At 34.4% G+C, this 19,206-nt stretch overlaps 1 protein-coding gene across 3 annotated transcripts in view; it reads right to left on the bottom strand.

Annotated features, from left to right (window-relative positions):
- Window positions 1-19,206, bottom strand: part of LOC144443172 (ubiquitin-like modifier-activating enzyme 6) — a 179,940-nt gene that overhangs the window by 29,509 nt on the left and 131,225 nt on the right. For all 3 annotated transcript variants that reach the window (XR_013481672.1, XM_078132550.1, XM_078132549.1), the window contains 2 exons: window positions 9,689-9,830; window positions 6,032-6,152 (listed from right to left, as the gene is read on the bottom strand). Coding sequence is in view for 2 of the 3 variants with exons in the window: in XM_078132550.1 (XP_077988676.1) it covers window positions 6,032-6,152; window positions 9,689-9,830 (263 nt within the window). In the remaining variant the exon portion in view is untranslated. The remainder of the gene's footprint in view (window positions 1-6,031; window positions 6,153-9,688; window positions 9,831-19,206) is intronic.

Raw genomic sequence — 19,206 nt, forward strand, 5'->3', positions numbered from 1 at the left:
CTATTTTGCTCAGCTACATCTATCGGCCTCCAAATAGTAAATCCTCATGGTTTGATGATTTAATAATATTATGGACAAGCTGTATGAAACTAATTTAGAAGTTATCATCCTTGGAGACTTCAACATAAACTTAATAGAAGACAACACTAAATGGTCAAACCTAACTCAATGTTACAACCTTACTCAACTTATCGATACTCCCACAAGATAAACTAGTTTTTCTTCAACTCTCATCGATCATATTTATAAAAACAATCCTGGACCACAAAATATTCACGAAACTAAAGTTGTTCATCATGGACTGTCGGACCACTCTCCCACAATGACAATTCGTAAAATCAAGGCTACTACAACAAAAAAGGATGATCATGAATTCATAACCTACAGGTGTATGCGCAATTTCAATGAAAACAACTTTATCACAGAACTAAAAGAAGCAAATTGGCATGCTTGTTTAAATATGAATGATCCTGAATATGTCTTTAATCATTGGTATGAAACTTACTGCAAAATTATCAACAAACATGCACCTGTAAAAACAAGACGAGTTCGTCACACAAATCAACCTCCTTGGTATTCTCCAACACTACACGATGCTCGTAAACGTAGAGATCAACTCAAAGCTATGAACTGTATGGATGAGTATCGTAAACAACGGAACTTTGTAAACAAACTTACCAAGACATTGAAGTCTAGTTATTATATTAAATTAATTTCCGATAAATCAAATAGCAACAATATATGGAAAGCTATACGTGATTTACACCCTAAACCTTCACAAAAGAATCCTGTTAAGCTTTGTATTGATGGAAATGATATCAAATGTCATACTGAAATAGCTGAGTCATTTAACAGACACTTTGTTAATATTGCAAACTCTCTTACAAAAATAACTCAGTTACTGAAACGTTTGATACTGAAACACTTAACAACTTTGTCATGTCAAAAAATATATCTTATGGTTTTAAAATTCCACTAATTTCACAGACAAAGGTTCTTAAGTTTTTACTAGACTTGGATACTTCTAAAGCTACTGGGTGGGATGGAATCAGTGCTAAATTTTTGAAACTTAGTGCTCCTTATATTGCTACTCATATTTTTAAAATTGTTAATCTTTGTATAGTCAATAATTATTTTCCATCTCACTGGAAAATTGCCAAAGTACTTCCCCTTCATAAAGCTAACTCAACTGAATCATGTTCCAACTTTCGACCCATTTCTATACTACCTCATCTCTCTAAACTTCTTGACTCCCATGTCCATCAAAGCCTTTACTATTATCTCACTAAATTTGATTTACTCTCTCCCTTTCAATCTGGATTCCATCCTGGCTATTCCTGTCAGACTTCTCTAACCTATTTCGTAGACCTTTGCTATATAGCTATTAATAACGAATGGAGTGGCATAGTTTTTGTAGACTTATCTAAAGCTTTTGATTTGGTCAATCATAAACTGCTCATTGATAAACTTAAAATCTATAATTTAAATGCTTCGGCCATTGAGTGGTTCATATCATATCTCAGTGATAGAAAACAATTTGTTAATTTTAAAAATTGTCAATCTTCAATGCTATCTATTAACTCCAGTGTACCACAAGGTTCTATCTTAGGACCTCTTTTATTTTTGATTTATATTAATGACCTTCATTTAAATATTGATAACAATCATATCAACACTTATGCTGATGACTCTTCCTTGCTTTACTCATCTTCTTCAGTTTGACAAATTAATCAAACAATCAAAATAATGACCTTGACAAACTTAATCACTGGTGCAACCAAAATCACACGATTCTTAACACTAATAAGACTAAAGCCATGTTAATTCCACCCAAAAAGAATTCTACTATGCATGACAGCTTCTCCCCTCTTTTTAATAATATTCCAATCTCACTTTCCAATGTAGAAAAATCTCTAGGTCTCTTTATAGATTCAGCTCTATCCTGGGCCAACCATAGTGACTATATTTGTAAAAGAATTTCAACTAATATTGTTGCACTACGCTATAGTTCAAGGTTTCTCGATGTACATACTAGAAGATTATTTTATGTCAGCCATATTCAGCCTCACTTTGATACATGTTGTAACATCTGGTCCCATGCCAGAAAAGGTGATATTGATAATCTTTACAAACTACAAAAACAAGCCGTCAGACTTATCTTAAACATTAGTACTAGGGAAATGCAATTGCAAAACACTAGTAGTATTGATCTTTTTAAAAAAATTGAAATTTTACCTTTAGGCTTTAGATAAAAGGTTCCTTTTTAATAAATATTTACTGATCTTTAAAACTGTCCATAACATGGTACCTCCCTACCTTTCTGATCTTCTTACCAAAAGAAATTCGGACTTTCAAATTCATACTCATACTCGTTCATGTTCTAATGACCTTTTCGTTCTACCTACTCCCAACTGTCAACGCTTCACTCACTCTTTTTCTTATGAGGCAACCAAATTATGGAATGAACTTCCGACTTTAATAAGAAAGACTGAAAATATTAAATGTATTTAAAAAACTTTTAAAGTGTCACATTTTGGAATTATAAGGTTTTTGTGTCAAGTTGTTTCTTTTAGTCATTGTAGATGTATATTTTGTATTGTCTTTGATGTACTGTTTGGCCTTTTCCGAGTGTGGTCTACTTTTCCTTTTTTTTGTGCTTAACTTGCTTGGGCCCCTGGGTAGATTAGGCTGGTCCTAACAGGGTTACCCATTTGTCGATATGTATTTTAAAAGCATGTTGATAATAAAAGTCATTATTATTATTATTATATATATTGAAATACAAATGTAGTTACAGCACAGGATTACTGCAATATATACCAAACAAGTTAACAAAGGAATAAATCGCTGGACTACTTTCGTAGATGAAGTTAAATGTCATTGTAATCGTTGACTGTATTTCATTGATTAAGTTGTTCTGATGAGCTGTACCTGGAACAGCCCTCCAAAATCTGCCACAAGCTCAGAAATCTAGCACTTACATAGAAAAAGGCTAATTTGCATATGAATATGTCTAACTAACTTGAAAATAACTATCAAACTACTAGAAATTGAGGACATTTCACTTTGCGGTTAGAATTTGTGGTCAAAACCACCAGTCAATCATAACTACAGGTTATCTGACCTTTGAAGTGTCACATAGACCAGGACTGACTTTTTCAAGGAATGTTATCCAATCAGATTATAAAAAATTGCCGACATCAAATGTAAGGATCAAGAGTAACTTTACTACTTTAATAACTTGAATACAAAATCGCCATACTAAGGGGTAAACCACTTGAATTCATAATCGCCATACTAAGGGGTAAACCACTTGAATTCAAAATCGCCATATTAAGGGGTAAACGACTTGAATTCAAAATCGTCATACTAAGGGGTAAACCACTTGAATTCATAATCGCCATACTAAGGGGTAAACCACTTGAATTCATAATCACCATATTAAGGGGTCAACCACTTGAATTCAAAATCGTCATACTAAGGGGTAAACCACTTGAATTCAAAATCGTCATACTAAGGGGTAAACCACTTGAATTCATAATCGCCATATTAAGGGGTAAACCCCTTGAATACAAAATCGCCATATTAAGGGGTAAACCACTTGAATTCATAATCGCCATACTAAGGGGTAAACGACTTGAATTCAAAATCGTCATACTAAGGGGTAAACCATTTGTATTCAAAATCGTCATACTTAGGGGTAAACCACTTGAATTCATAATCACCATACTAAGGGGTCAACCACTTGAATTCAAAATCGTCATACTAAGGGGTAAACCACTTGAATTCATAATCGCCATACTAAGGGGTAAACCACTTGAATTCAAAATCGTCATACTAAGGGGTAAACCATTTGTATTCAAAATCGCCATACTAAGGGGTAAACCACCTGAATTCATAATCGCCATACTAAGGGGTAAACCACTTGAATTCATAATCACCATACTAAGGGGTCAACCACTTGAATTCAAAATCGTCACACTAAGGGGTAAACCATTTGTATTCAAAATCGCCATACTAAGGGTTAAACCACTTGAATTCATAATCGCCATACTAAGGGGTAAACCACTTGAATTCATAATCGCCATACTAAGGGGTCAACCACTTGAATTCAAAATCGTCATACTAAGGGGTACACCACTTGAATTCATAATCACCATACTAAGGGGTAAACCACTTCAATTCAAAATCGTCATACTAAGGGGTAAACCATTTGTATTCAAAATCGCCATACTAAGGGGTCAACCACTTGAATTCAAAATCGTCATACTAAGGGGTCAACCACTTGAATTCATAATCACCATACTATGGGGTAAACAACTTGAATTCAAAATCACCATACTAAGGGATGAACCATTTGCATTCAAAATCGCCATACTAAGGGGTCAACCACTTGAATCCATAATCTCCATACTAAGGGGTAAACCACTTGAATTCAAAATCGCCATACTAGGGGGTAAACCATTTGAAATCCAAATCGTCATACTAAGGGGTAAACCACTTGATTTCCGGGGGAGGGGACGGAGTATTTGAACCTAACAAGTTGTAACTTAATTTTTATTGTCTATGAATAAAGTCAATGATTGAGGTCACCATACTATGGGGTAAACAACTTGAATTCAAAATCACCATACTAAGGGATGAACCATTTGCATTCAAAATCGCCATACTAAGGGGTCAACCACTTGAATCCATAATCTCCATACTAAGGGGTAAACCACTTGAATTCAAAATCGCCATACTAGGGGGTAAACCATTTGAAATCCAAATCGTCATACTAAGGGGTAAACCACTTGATTTCCGGGGGAGGGGACGGAGTATTTGAACCTAACAAGTTGTAACTTAATTTTTATTGTCTATGAATAAAGTCAATGATTGAAGCTGTATAGTGATTGTTTACTAAAAATATGGCTGTCATGCATTTCAGTGGTTGAAATTAAATGAGCATCAAAAATAATGGTTGTGTATACTTGTCTTCAATATTACTTGTAAACATGACTTAAAAGAAATTGGCAAAGAACACTACAATGTGTATGTGTGGTAGGGAGGACTTGGCTTGATTTTGACAATTAGCCCTGAAGGTTGAGGTTAAGGTCAAAGGTCAGTCTCCAAAAATAGCTCACATCTGGTAATATGAGGGTAGACACTTGAATGGAGTCACTATGTATTACGGTTTTTGAGTTATGCAGTAAATAATGATTTTTAACTACAAATACGGCTCAAATTTAGTAAAAGTACTAAGTGCACCAAAAACAGTGCTTGTGTGTTGTTCCTTTCTTCAATATTACTTGTGAACACAAATTTAATAGAAATTGGCAATATGTAAACACTACAATATGTCTATGATAGGAAGGAATTGGCTTGATTTTCATAATTACTTTGCTTTGATGACAGTGGTTCGGTTTGTTTCAGCATTTGCCAACAGTTAGTAATACTAAGTACAATCCTTTGACAAGAAACTTAATTAAAAGTTTAGGTGCCGCCGCCATAAGTGACAGCAGCAGAAACACATTTCCTGGTAAAATTACAGCCAAAACAATGTGTACATCCCACAATCTGGAAACAAATTAGGCAGAAACACATTTGGCTGGTAAAATTACAACCAAAACAATGTGTACAACCCCACAATCTGGAAACAAATTAGCATATCACTCAGCATTGAAATATGATTATCATCCAAGCACATGTACAGCTTGGAAACTTTGAACACAAAACTTTGCCAGATGCAATCAGAAATGACATCACTAAAATTTAGCTGTGTTCATGTATTTATTTATTTTTATATTAATCATGCATGCCAGGCATACATGCAAGGGTCTGTGCCCTCATTTATGAAGTTGCTCATTGATGGAAGAAGACACTCATACATTGCAGTATTACATGTATAATAATATCATTACTATCATTAACAATACAAGTGTCAGATTTCATTCTTTGCCACGCATTGTTTTCTATTGTCTACATTCAATGATTATAAAATGAAAGTTATAATTTTAAAAGAACTTTTAATGCTCCCAGGCAAATTACTTACTTGATTTTGCATTTCCATCTTTGATGAGTTTGGTTAACATTACACCAGAATGCTGAAGATCATCATCACACAGATTATTACCAAATGTCGGTTTTTTGGCAGATTCATCTGTTTCTATACGCTGTATATAATAGTGAAAACAATTCAGAATATATACACTAAATGATTGGAAAGTAAGGCTTAATTGCCAATCTGTCTTATCCTTGTCTGTTTGAAAACCCACAATAACCACTGCACTAGAGGGCTTAAAATCTACAATCATAACTGTATTAGAAGGCTTAAAACCAATGATCACCACTGTACTAGAAGGCTCAAAGCCTACAACCACCACTGCACTAGAGGGCATATCAAAAACAAACTATTAGCACTATGCTAGAGGACTCACAATTACCACTACACTAGAGGGCTTAAACCCCTCAGTCACCACTGTACTAGAGGGCTTAAAACCCATAGTCACCACTGCGCTAGAAGATTTAAAACCCACAATGTCCACTACACTAAATTACCAGATTGAATGCCTCCTGTAAGGACAAAATCCTAGATTTTTGTCCTACACATGTTGGAATGCAAAATTTCAACTATGTATAGCTATTGTACATTATTTATCCTTAATTGGAAAAGTAATGCAACTAGAACTATATGAATTTTGATCTTGCATAGTGAACATGTTGCAAAATTCTCAAAAAATAATTAATTATGCAAATTAACCATTAAGATTATAAGCTACATCAACAAGCTTTAAAGGACACATCATGGCACACACACTTCTGTACCATCAATGCATACAGTAAAGGCCCAGTTACACGATGCAACTCATGAAGCAATTCGTCGCATGCGACGAGGCTTGCAACTGCGACGGGAGCACGTACACGATGCAACTAGTTGCATGGTGAGTCACAAGAGCTCAACTGTTGCACATGCGTAAATATATAAAAGTTACAGGTCATCGAGGTCAAGTCTTCTAGCGGCAGGAATTTGGCAAAAATGCTATGAAATTGCTAATATTTACGAATAAAATGACTGAAAACTTGTTGAGGTATCGATAGTAAAACTCTATTCAATTCGAAGTTCGTTTAGGGCGATGCTGATCTTTCCAATGTCGCTACTTGCATTCAAGTTGGAAATAAAATGATATTCAGCGGAAATCAAGCATTCATAGACATTTATAAGTGGTAATCGTGGTGATAAATCGAAATGATATAAAAAATACTTGCTGAAATAGAATATTTATACTAAAAACATGGCGGCCATAACATTGAACGTCATTTGACACATAGGTATATGTCAAAGGTTATTGCTTGCGACGCAGCAAAGTGGTTACACAGTGCAACTCACGAAGCAACTCGAGAAGCAACTTGCGACGCGTCGCAAGGAAACCGACATGTCGGTTTCCTTGCGACACACCTTGCAACGTCGCAAGACCCTGCGACGAGGCTAGTACACGATGCAATTCGTCGCATGAGACGAATTGCATGATGCGTTGCTAGTCGAGTTGCATCGTGTAACCGGGCCTTAAAGCTTGCTTTCTAAAGATATCAAAAGAGATTATTTATGCAAGTTAAATATCACAAAAAAAAAATCAAACACGTGTGATTTGTAATGGTTGATGTATGTACCAAGTTAAATGAAATTTGAACTTTGCATTCTTAAGATATCTTAATTACCAAAAATTATTAATTATACATATAACTCATTAAAACTAAAAATTATACCAACAGGCTTTGTAAGATATGTGTGCTTTGTCATGGCTGATGTATATGCAAAATTATCTGGAATTTGAAGCAGACATTCATAAGATATAGCTTAATTACCAAAAAATCATTAATTATGCTTTAAACTACAAGATACATCGGCAAGCACTATAACACATGTGCTTTGTTAAGGTTAAGGCATGTATCAAATTATGTTGAATTTGAAGTGTGCATTCTTATTAAGATATACAATGTATTCAAATTACTTAAAATAGCACCAATGGCATCATAGCACAACAGTATTTGGCTCTTGCTATGGGGTGGCCTTGTTGCTAGGGATATTTGCATACATTTTTGGAATCTTTATTAGCTTGCCTACCCATTCCAGTTTTCATCTTTGCAATATAAAAAATACCGCCAATGGCATTGTAGCCCAACTGTACTGTCTTTAAAAATGTGTATCCATATACTACTCCATGCTAACAATAGGTGTTCTTTTTGAATGTTTTATTCATTTGTCTTTTTATTCCTGTTATTTTTGCATTATACATGATTATTTGGCTGTTAATATGGGCATGGTCTTGTTGCTAGGCAAATTTACATACATTTTTGAATGTTTATTCAATTGTCTATTAATCCCTGTTATCTTTGTGAAATACACCAATGTTTGGCTGTTACTATGGGCGTGGTTATGGTTGCTAGGGTATTTGCATACATGTTTTGAATGTTTACTCACTTGCCTACCAGATGATATTATTTGACTAAAATATACTTCCATTTGGTTGTTGCTAAGGGCGTGGTCATGGTTGCTAGAGCCAATTTTGTCAAATGTTTTGAAGAAAATCTGCAGAATAACATTTTCAGAAATATTTCACCAAGTTTCAGACTCACTGACCAAGTACTTTTTGACATAAATTTTTGACCAAAAATGAACATTTTTACACCTAATTTGCATACTACTCATGGAATCAAAGAATGCTTAATATTTTCTCATCCATACATCCCTAATGCATTCCCATTAAATTTCAGCCCAATCTGCTAAGTGGTTTTGGAATTATATATTTTTGACCAAAAAAGACACATTTTTAGCCCTAATTTGCATATCACTGATGGGACCATCATGTAATGAACAATTCTTAGTAAAAACACCCTGAAGAATGTTTTACCCAAATTTCAACCCAATCTGCCCAGTAGTTTTTGAGTTTTTTTACCCAAATCACACACTGGAGGTAAGATTCTTTTGATTTGAACAATTTTCCAACTAGTCACCCAAGGTAATAAACCCACCAAATATCATGGCAGTCAGCCAGTTTCATCAGAATCGATGCAGTAGTTTTTGAGATATTGGGTCCGCACACAGACACACACATACACACACACAGACAAGACAAAAGCCTCACATAACCTCCCCTTAAACAGGGCTTAAAATCCACAACCACAATGGTACTAGAGGGCTGTATGTGTGTGCAAGTGCGTGTGTGTGTGTTTGTGTGTATGTGTAAAACGACTTCTGTCACTTGGAGTCAAATACTATCTGGTAATAACACATTACAGGGATATGACTATGACAGTTTAGTAGTTTAGTGATAGACAGACAGACAGACAGACAGACAGACGGATGGACAGACTGCCACACAGGAGGTATGTAAGGGTCGTGAAATTGATGTAAAAGTGCTCAACAATCACTTTAATTGGACGCTCACTTGCCATTTTCGACGAAGTGAGCGTTGAGTACTTTCACGCTCACTTTGTCAATTTTGGGACCCTTACATACCTGTACGTACGTACGTACGTACGTACGTACGTACGTACGTACATACGCACGCACACACACAGGCAGGCAGACAGACAGAGACAGACACTCATATGACAAAAATACCACATACATGTGATATGATGAAAGATACATCTGGATTAAGAATCTAGAAAATCATTCATATGCTTCTGAAAAATGATTGTTACTAACCTTAGATGATGGGACAAACTCAGGAACTGAGATTTGGTCTAATATTTTTTGTACAGTCTCATCTTTGACGTCTGCCTCTCTTACTTGAATACCACAGACATAGGCTAGCAATGTTGATAGACTTATCACAAATTGACAATGTCTGGGATAAATCAGATGAACAAATATCATTTGATATACAATTATGGACAACCAAAGTTACCACAAATCTTAAAGTGTATGAAAATAGGTTTAGAAAGTCTCCAACTTTTTGCTTGCAAATGATGCAGTTTGTATAGTTGATTGAAAAACCATACAACATTTTGTTCAAAATGCAATATCAAAAAGTTATTTTTATGGAAAAATTGTGGAAATTCCTGAAGTCTTCCGTCACTATTTGGTGACATCATAGCCGGACATATTGCAATAAGGTACCCGGATGTAAGCATACATTTATAAGTGACAGGTCATAGAATACCAAGTGCAGCAATTTGGCAGATGAGACTTTATTTTGCTATTTAGAGGTAGAAATACACAGTAGCAGCAGTACAAGTGTATGATACTGTAAGCTAAAGCTGTTCTCAATGTACATGATCTGCAAATGAGTAAGTGATCGTTTGTTGTACATGAAAATGCCTGATCACACTATCATTTTTACGGAAATGTGCTCTTTTGGATAAACAGATGTAATAATAACAACCCCGGGCCCTGACAAGTGAGTACAAGCATGGGTACTCACTAGTCTAATGCTTGCAATGATTTCTACTGCACTTTAATAACAGCCTAGAATAGTAATAATCCAAATTACTATTTAAAATCACAGTTACTAATAATACTATTTATTTGGCAGATGTCAAAAAGAAAACAAAGGTGAGACAAAACAAGAAAACAACATAAATATATTAACTGGTAATAAATAAATAAATAAATAAATACATGTAATTACAAACTATAGACTTCTGTCTGGACCACAAAAATATTAATTAAAAATATCTTTTCCAAACTAGTCAGGTTAGTGACTCAAATACAGCATGTTGAATAGATAAGTGTTCACAGAATCTTTGTTAGGGAACAAATCATGGTTTAGGTTAGGCTTATCATTTACATATATAATAATAATAATAATAATAATGTGCAAAGTCAAGCACAGATAGACAGGATCAAAATATTTTATGAAAGACATGAATTTCGGCTTTACTTTACATCTTACATGTGTTATATACATGTATAGTAGTTTATTTAGCTGTGGATGGATTGTCTTTAAGGCAAGAACAATAACACAGTCATGTTGATTGGCAGATGTAGTTTATGCCATCTTCATTTGCCAAAAAACATAGTCAAGTTGATCATTTGTTGATACATGTAAGCTGTGTATGAGACACCATTTATTAAAAATACCGCCAATGGCGTTGTAGCACAACTGTACAGTTTTTAAAAGTGCTAACATGCTAACAATAAGTGTTCATTTGGTGAATGACTATCCAGTTGCCTATCCAACCATGTTGCTATCTTTACGATATATGCTATCATTTGGCTGTTGCTATGGATGTGGTCTTGTTGCTAGGCATATTTACATACATTTTTGAATGTTTATTCAATTGTCTATTAATACCCATTGTTATCTTCACAATATATGTGATCATTTGGCGGTTGCTATGGGCGTGGTCTTGTTGCTAGGCATATTTACATACATTTTTTGAACGTTTATTTAATTGTCTATTAATCCCCTTTGTTATCTTTGCAATATATGTGATCATTTGGCTGTTGCTATGGGCGTGGTCTTGTTGCTAGGCACATTTGCATACATTTTTTGAATGTTTATTCATTTGTCTTTCTATTCCTGTTGTTATCTTTGCAATATATGTGATTGTTTGGCTGTTGCTATGGGCGTGGTCTTGTTGCTAGGCAAATTTACATACATTTTTTGAACGTTTATTCAATTGTCTATTAATCCCTGTTGTTATCTTTGTAAAATCCACGAACGTTTGGCTGTTGCTATGGGCGTGGTCATGGTTGCTATGGTATTTTCATACATTTTTTTAATGTTTACTCATTTGCCTACCATATGATGTTGTTATTTGACCAAAATATACTGCCATTTGGTTGTTGCTAAGGGCGTGGTCATGGTTGCTACGGCCAATTTTGTCAAAATGTTTTGAAGAATAACACTCAGAAACATCTCACCAAGTTTCTCACTCGGTGACCAAGTACTTTTTGAGATATAAGTTTTTGACCAAAAATGAACATTTTTGCACCTAATTTGCATATCACGCATGGAATCATGGCATGCTTAATATTTCTTTGTCCATACATCCCAAGATACATTCCCATTAAATTTCAGCCCAATCTGCTCAGTAGTTTTGGAATTATAGATTTTTAACCAAAAAGACACATTTTTAGCCCTAATTTGCATATCACTGATGGAATCATCCCGTCATGAAAAATCTTACTTTACACCCCCTTAAGAATGTTCCCACCTAATTTCGCACCAATCTGCCCAGTAGTTTCTGAGTTTAAGTTTTTTGACCAAAAATCACATTTTTTGACCCAAATCACACACCTGTGATGCGATCATTTTGATTTGAACAATTTCCCAACTAGACACCCAAGGTAATGGACCCACCAAATATCATGGTAATCGGTTCAGCGGTTTTTGACTTTAAGTTGTTTACACACACACACACATCCATAATACTATTATTTGGATCCAAATAATTTTCTTCATTCTGCCAAGGAAAATACAATAACAAGAGTCAGCCAGCCTGAAGGCACAAAATGGCTAACTTTAGGTTTAGGTCATGTTTCTCTAGTTTTTATGCTCTATAAGTTACAAAGTTGTTAAAATAAATTTTCAGTCTTTACAAATTCAAAATCTGATTGACAAAAAACAAGAAGTCGCATATATCATGGGGACATAGAAATAGTGACAAGAAGACCTATGTTACAATAGTGTGTATGGCAGTTTGCATAGAAATAGTGACAAGAAGACCTATGTTACAATAGTGTGTATGGAAGTTTGCATAGAAATAGTGACAAGAAGACCTATGTTACAATAGTGTGTATGGAAGTTTGCATAGAAATAGTGACAAGAAGACCTATGTTACAATAGTGTGTATGGAAGTTTGCATAGAAATAGTGACAAGAAGACCTATGTTACAATAGTGTGTATGGAAGTTTGCATAGAAATAGTGACAAGAAGACCTATGTTACAATAGTGTGTATGGCAGTTTGCATAGAAATAGTGACAAGAAGACCTATGTTACAATAGTGTGTATGGAAGTTTGCATAGAAATAGTGACAAGAAGACCTATGTTACAATAGTGTTTATGGAAGTTTGCATAGAAATAGTGACAAGAAGACCTATGTTACAATAGTGTGTATGGAAGTTTGCATAGAAATAGTGACAAGAAGACCTATGTTACAATAGTGTGTATGGAAGTTTGCATAGAAATATTGACAAGAAGACCTATGTTACAATAGTGTGTATGGAAGTTTGCATAGAAATAGTGACAAGAAGACCTATGTTACAATAGTGTGTATGGCAGTTTGCATAGAAATAGTGACAAGAAGACCTATGTTACAATAGTGTTTATGGAAGTTTGCATAGAAATAGTGACAAGAAGACCTATGTTACAATAGTGTGTATGGAAGTTTGCATAGAAATAGTGACAAGAAGACCTATGTTACAATAGTGTTTATGGAAGTTTGCATAGAAATAGTGACAAGAAGACCTATGTTACAATAGTGTTTATGGAAGTTTGCATAGAAATAGTGACAAGAAGACCTATGTTACAATAGTGTGTATGGAAGTTTGCATAGAAATAGTGACAAGAAGACCTATGTTACAATAGTGTTTATGGAAGTTTGCATAGAAATAGTGACAAGAAGACCTATGTTACAATAGTGTGTATGGAAGTTTGCATAGAAATAGTGACAAGAAGACCTATGTTACAATAGTGTTTATGGAAGTTTGCATAGAAATAGTGACAAGAAGACCTATGTTACAATAGTGTGTATGGCAGTTTGCATAGAAATAGTGACAAGAAGACCTATGTTACAATAGTGTGTATGGAAGTTTGCATAGAAATAGTGACAAGAAGACCTATGTTACAATAGTGTTTATGGAAGTTTGCATAGAAATAGTGACAAGAAGACCTATGTTACAATAGTGTGTATGGAAGTTTGCATAGAAATAGTGACAAGAAGACCTATGTTACAATAGTGTTTATGGAAGTTTGCATAGAAATAGTGACAAGAAGACCTATGTTACAATAGTGTGTATGGAAGTTTGCATAGAAATAGTGACAAGAAGACCTATGTTACAATAGTGTGTATGGAAGTTTGCATAGAAATAGTGACAAGAAGACCTATGTTACAATAGTGTGTATGGAAGTTTGCATAGAAATAGTGACAAGAAGACCTATGTTACAATAGTGTTTATGGAAGTTTGCATAGAAATAGTGACAAGAAGACCTATGTTACAATAGTGTGTATGGAAGTTTGCATAGAAATAGTGACAAGAAGACCTATGTTACAATAGTGTTTATGGAAGTTTGCATAGAAATAGTGACAAGAAGACCTATGTTACAATAGTGTGTATGGCAGTTTGCATAGAAATAGTGACAAGAAGACCTATGTTACAATAGTGTTTATGGAAGTTTGCATAGAAATAGTGACAAGAAGACCTATGTTACAATGGTGTGTATGGAAGTTTGCATAGAAATAGTGACAAGAAGACCTATGTTACAATAGTGTTTATGGAAGTTTGCATAGAAATAGTGACAAGAAGACCTATGTTACAATAGTGTTTATGGAAGTTTGCATAGAAATAGTGACAAGAAGACCTATGTTACAATAGTGTTTATGGAAGTTTGCATAGAAATAGTGACAAGAAGACCTATGTTACAATAGTGTGTATGGAAGTTTGCATAGAAATAGTGACAAGAAGACCTATGTTACAATAGTGTTTATGGAAGTTTGCATAGAAATAGTGACAAGAAGACCTATGTTACAATAGTGTGTATGGAAGTTTGCATAGAAATAGTGACAAGACCTATGTTACAATAGTGTGTATGGAAGTTTGCATAGAAATAGTGACAAGAAGACCTATGTTACAATAGTGTGTATGGCAGTTTGCATAGAAATAGTGACAAGAAGACCTATGTTACAATAGTGTGTATGGAAGTTTGCATAGAAATAGTGACAAGAAGACCTATGTTACAATAGTGTGTATGGCAGTTTGCATAGAAATAGTGACAAGAAGACCTATGTTACAATAGTGTTTATGGAAGTTTGCATAGAAATAGTGACAAGAAGACCTATGTTACAATAGTGTGTATGGAAGTTTGCATAGAAATAGTGACAAGAAGACCTATGTTACAATAGTGTGTATGGAAGTTTGCATAGAAATAGTGACAAGAAGACCTATGTTACAATAGTGTTTATGGAAGTTTGCATAGAAATAGTGACAAGAAGACCTATGTTACAATAGTGTGTATGGAAGTTTGCATAGAAATAGTGACAAGAAGACCTATGTTACAATAGTGTGTATGGAAGTTTGCATAGAAATAGTGACAAGAAGACCTATGTTACAATAGTGTTTATGGAAGTTTGCATAGAAATAGTGACAAGAAGACCTATGTTACAATAGTGTTTATGGAAGTTTGCATAGAAATAGTGACAAGAAGACCTATGTTACAATAGTGTGTATGGAAGTTTGCATAGAAATAGTGACAAGAAGACCTATGTTACAATAGTGTTTATGGAAGTTTGCATAGAAATAGCATGACATTCACAAGCCATTAACGGTCCAAGTGCAACAAACCCGCGGGCTTGCCTGACGAAAACGGGTGTCATAAAAGTTGTTTGCATCTCTAAAGCTGTTTGTAGTGTTACTTATAATAGCCTAATAAATTGATAACAACTGATATAAGACGGAGATAAGGTTTGCCTCAATTGACCCACTCCTTAGAAATGATCTTACGCTGTGAACTACACTGTTTACTTGTGTTATGTAAGAGCCCATCATCACATGTGTAAATATTGGTACTCTTTGATAACAAGTGGACTTGCTTCTTTAATGGCTTGTCCCAGTAATGGTGACAAGAAGACCTATGTTACAATAGTGTGTATGGAAGTTTGCATAGAAATAGTGACAAGAAGACCTATGTTACAATAGTGTGTATGGAAGTTTGCATAGAAATAGTGACAAGAAGACCTATGTTACAATAGTGTGTATGGAAGTTTGCATAGAAATAGTGACAAGAAGACCTATGTTACAATAGTGTTTATGGAAGTTTGCATAGAAATAGTGACAAGAAGACCTATGTTACAATAGTGTGTATGGAAGTTTGCATAGAAATAGTGACAAGAAGACCTATGTTACAATAGTGTTTATGGAAGTTTGCATAGAAATAGTGACAAGAAGACCTATGTTACAATAGTGTGTATGGCAGTTTGCATAGAAATAGTGACAAGAAGACCTATGTTACAATAGTGTTTATGGAAGTTTGCATAGAAATAGTGACAAGAAGACCTATGTTACAATGGTGTGTATGGAAGTTTGCATAGAAATAGTGACAAGAAGACCTATGTTACAATAGTGTTTATGGAAGTTTGCATAGAAATAGTGACAAGAAGACCTATGTTACAATAGTGTTTATGGAAGTTTGCATAGAAATAGTGACAAGAAGACCTATGTTACAATAGTGTGTATGGAAGTTTGCATAGAAATAGTGACAAGAAGACCTATGTTACAATAGTGTTTATGGAAGTTTGCATAGAAATAGTGACAAGAAGACCTATGTTACAATAGTGTGTATGGAAGTTTGCATAGAAATAGTGACAAGACCTATGTTACAATAGTGTGTATGGAAGTTTGCATAGAAATAGTGACAAGAAGACCTATGTTACAATAGTGTGTATGGCAGTTTGCATAGAAATAGTGACAAGAAGACCTATGTTACAATAGTGTGTATGGAAGTTTGCATAGAAATAGTGACAAGAAGACCTATGTTACAATAGTGTTTATGGAAGTTTGCATAGAAATAGTGACAAGAAGACCTATGTTACAATAGTGTTTATGGAAGTTTGCATAGAAATAGTGACAAGAAGACCTATGTTACAATAGTGTGTATGGAAGTTTGCATAGAAATAGTGACAAGAAGACCTATGTTACAATAGTGTGTATGGCAGTTTGCATAGAAATAGTGACAAGAAGACCTATGTTACAATAGTGTGTATGGAAGTTTGCATAGAAATAGTGACAAGAAGACCTATGTTACAATAGTGTGTATGGAAGTTTGCATAGAAATAGTGACAAGAAGACCTATGTTACAATAGTGTGTATGGAAGTTTGCATAGAAATAGTGACAAGAAGACCTATGTTACAATAGTGTGTATGGAAGTTTGCATAGATTAATACCCACAATGCCCTTTACATACCCCTGCTGCCACTACTTGCTTATTGACCTGTAGTAACAAAACCCTTAGGTCATAGGTATTTTCCAGCAGAATAAAGAAAATAGCACCAATGGCATTGCAGCACAACTGTAAAGTTCTTTATTCCACATGTCAAATTCATGCTAAGTATAGGAATTCATTTGCTGAATGATTATCCAGTTGCCTATCCAGCCCTGTTGTTATCTTTGCAATATACACCATCATATAGCTGTTGCTATGGGCATGGTCTTGTTGCTTGGCATATTTGCATACATTTTTTGAACGTTGTTAACCATGTCAAAGAATGCCTTAGGCTAATAATTACATGTAAATAATATAATATTATACTATATATCAATAATAATTTTAATAATAATGTTTATTTGCATATTGACCAACTTACCTGTGGTAATTTGTTGTGCTGAGTTCAGAAATGGGGGTCATTTTTATTATTTTATTTATTTGTTGCCATGGTAACCAAATCACCATTATATACTAATCATTTTTCCAAAATTTGACATAAAACTTAAAAATATAAAATTCCCTTGTTTTTGATCTGTATGAGTTGGTGCTATCTGTCGTAATATAAATTGTCTAAAGTAGGAGCCCTGTTTCCATGGAAATGTACACTAAGCTTGAAAATGTTGTTTTTGTTTTATGCACCTGACATAAACGCTAAGTCTATTTTATTTGCATATTGACAATCCTACATAGGGTTTGTTATGCCGAGTTCAAAGAAGCGACCTATCGGTCAGAATAGCTCCGCTGTTTTTTTTTAAAATTTTATTTTTAATTTTGGTGACATGTAGAAGTGGTTCAGTTCTTCAGCTCTTCACTATGCAGTTTTGTTTTAGCGATGCAATAAAGTGGTTAGTGGTTTCATGTGATGTCTCACTATAAAACACATTTTACACAGAAGTTGGTAATGTATTGTACTTTTATACCATAGTCACCATTTTATAACAACAATCTACTGTTATGAAAAATTGCACGAAATCTCAGAAAAAAAATGACTGGGAAATGCACACAAGAAAAAGAAAAAAAAAGAGGATTTTGAGGTTGGCTATAAATAATTCCAGTGTCTTACAGCTTTAACCATGGAAAATTTTAATGATGAATGAAATAAACTAGGGATCTAAAATAATTTTGAGGCAATTTGAATTTCAATTTTCTAACAAATTTATCAAGTCAACAACATTCAACTTGTACTAGTTGTAGTAGATATATATATAGGGAAGAAATGTATTAATCGCCATCTTAGTTTCCGTACGGCGACAATCCCAAGTACCCGAAAGAGAGTCATTCTCAGCCAATAGGGTTCGACACTGGAGTAAAAAAGTCACTATCCCACAGGACTAGTAAAATAGATAACGTAGTAGTACTGCAAACAATTTGGTGGTCCTGTCTTTAAGTGCTTTCACTTGTTCACTTAGGCTCTTCATCTCTCTTTAGTTTTTGCTCTACTTCTGATTCACTTTTCCAAACCCCATATTTATTTCAAACCCTGTGTTGTAATTGAACTGTCTATTTCTTTGTAGTTGTTTGTGCATCATCAACTCCTTACTGTAATTTTATTCTCTTTTTTATGTTTTGGAGCTTCTTCTCTTTTTTTGTTGCTTTCTGTGAGTAGTTTGTCTTAATGGGGGGGGGGGGGGAGTAATAAGATGTTATGTGGTCTTATTTCTAGCTTAAATACTACATAACATTTCTGGTACACATTGATCTAACTATTGCATTTTTAAAAGACAAAAAATTACCTTCCCATACAGCAAGTCTTTATAGTGTTGTCCTTAGTGCATATTAGAATGTATTTACAACATAAAAATAAATAAATTTGAAGGCTACCAGCAGTTACAGCAAAATTTTGTTACTAATTACATGTACAAGTCACTTCATCTATTTTCGTGTCTATGTACTTCCGGGTTGACATAAACGTTAAACATGATACAGTCGGCCCTATAATTACTAAGAAATGACAAAACCGTTCGCAAAATAAAGTTCAGGATTTTAATTTTTCAAACTGAATATCAATATCCACTACACATTCAATAACTGGTTTCGCGTATTTAGAAATGTGCCCCAAAACATGAACACGGAAC

Source organism: Glandiceps talaboti, chromosome 12, assembly GCF_964340395.1.
Source record: "Glandiceps talaboti chromosome 12, keGlaTala1.1, whole genome shotgun sequence".
NCBI lineage: Eukaryota > Metazoa > Hemichordata > Enteropneusta > Spengelidae > Glandiceps > Glandiceps talaboti.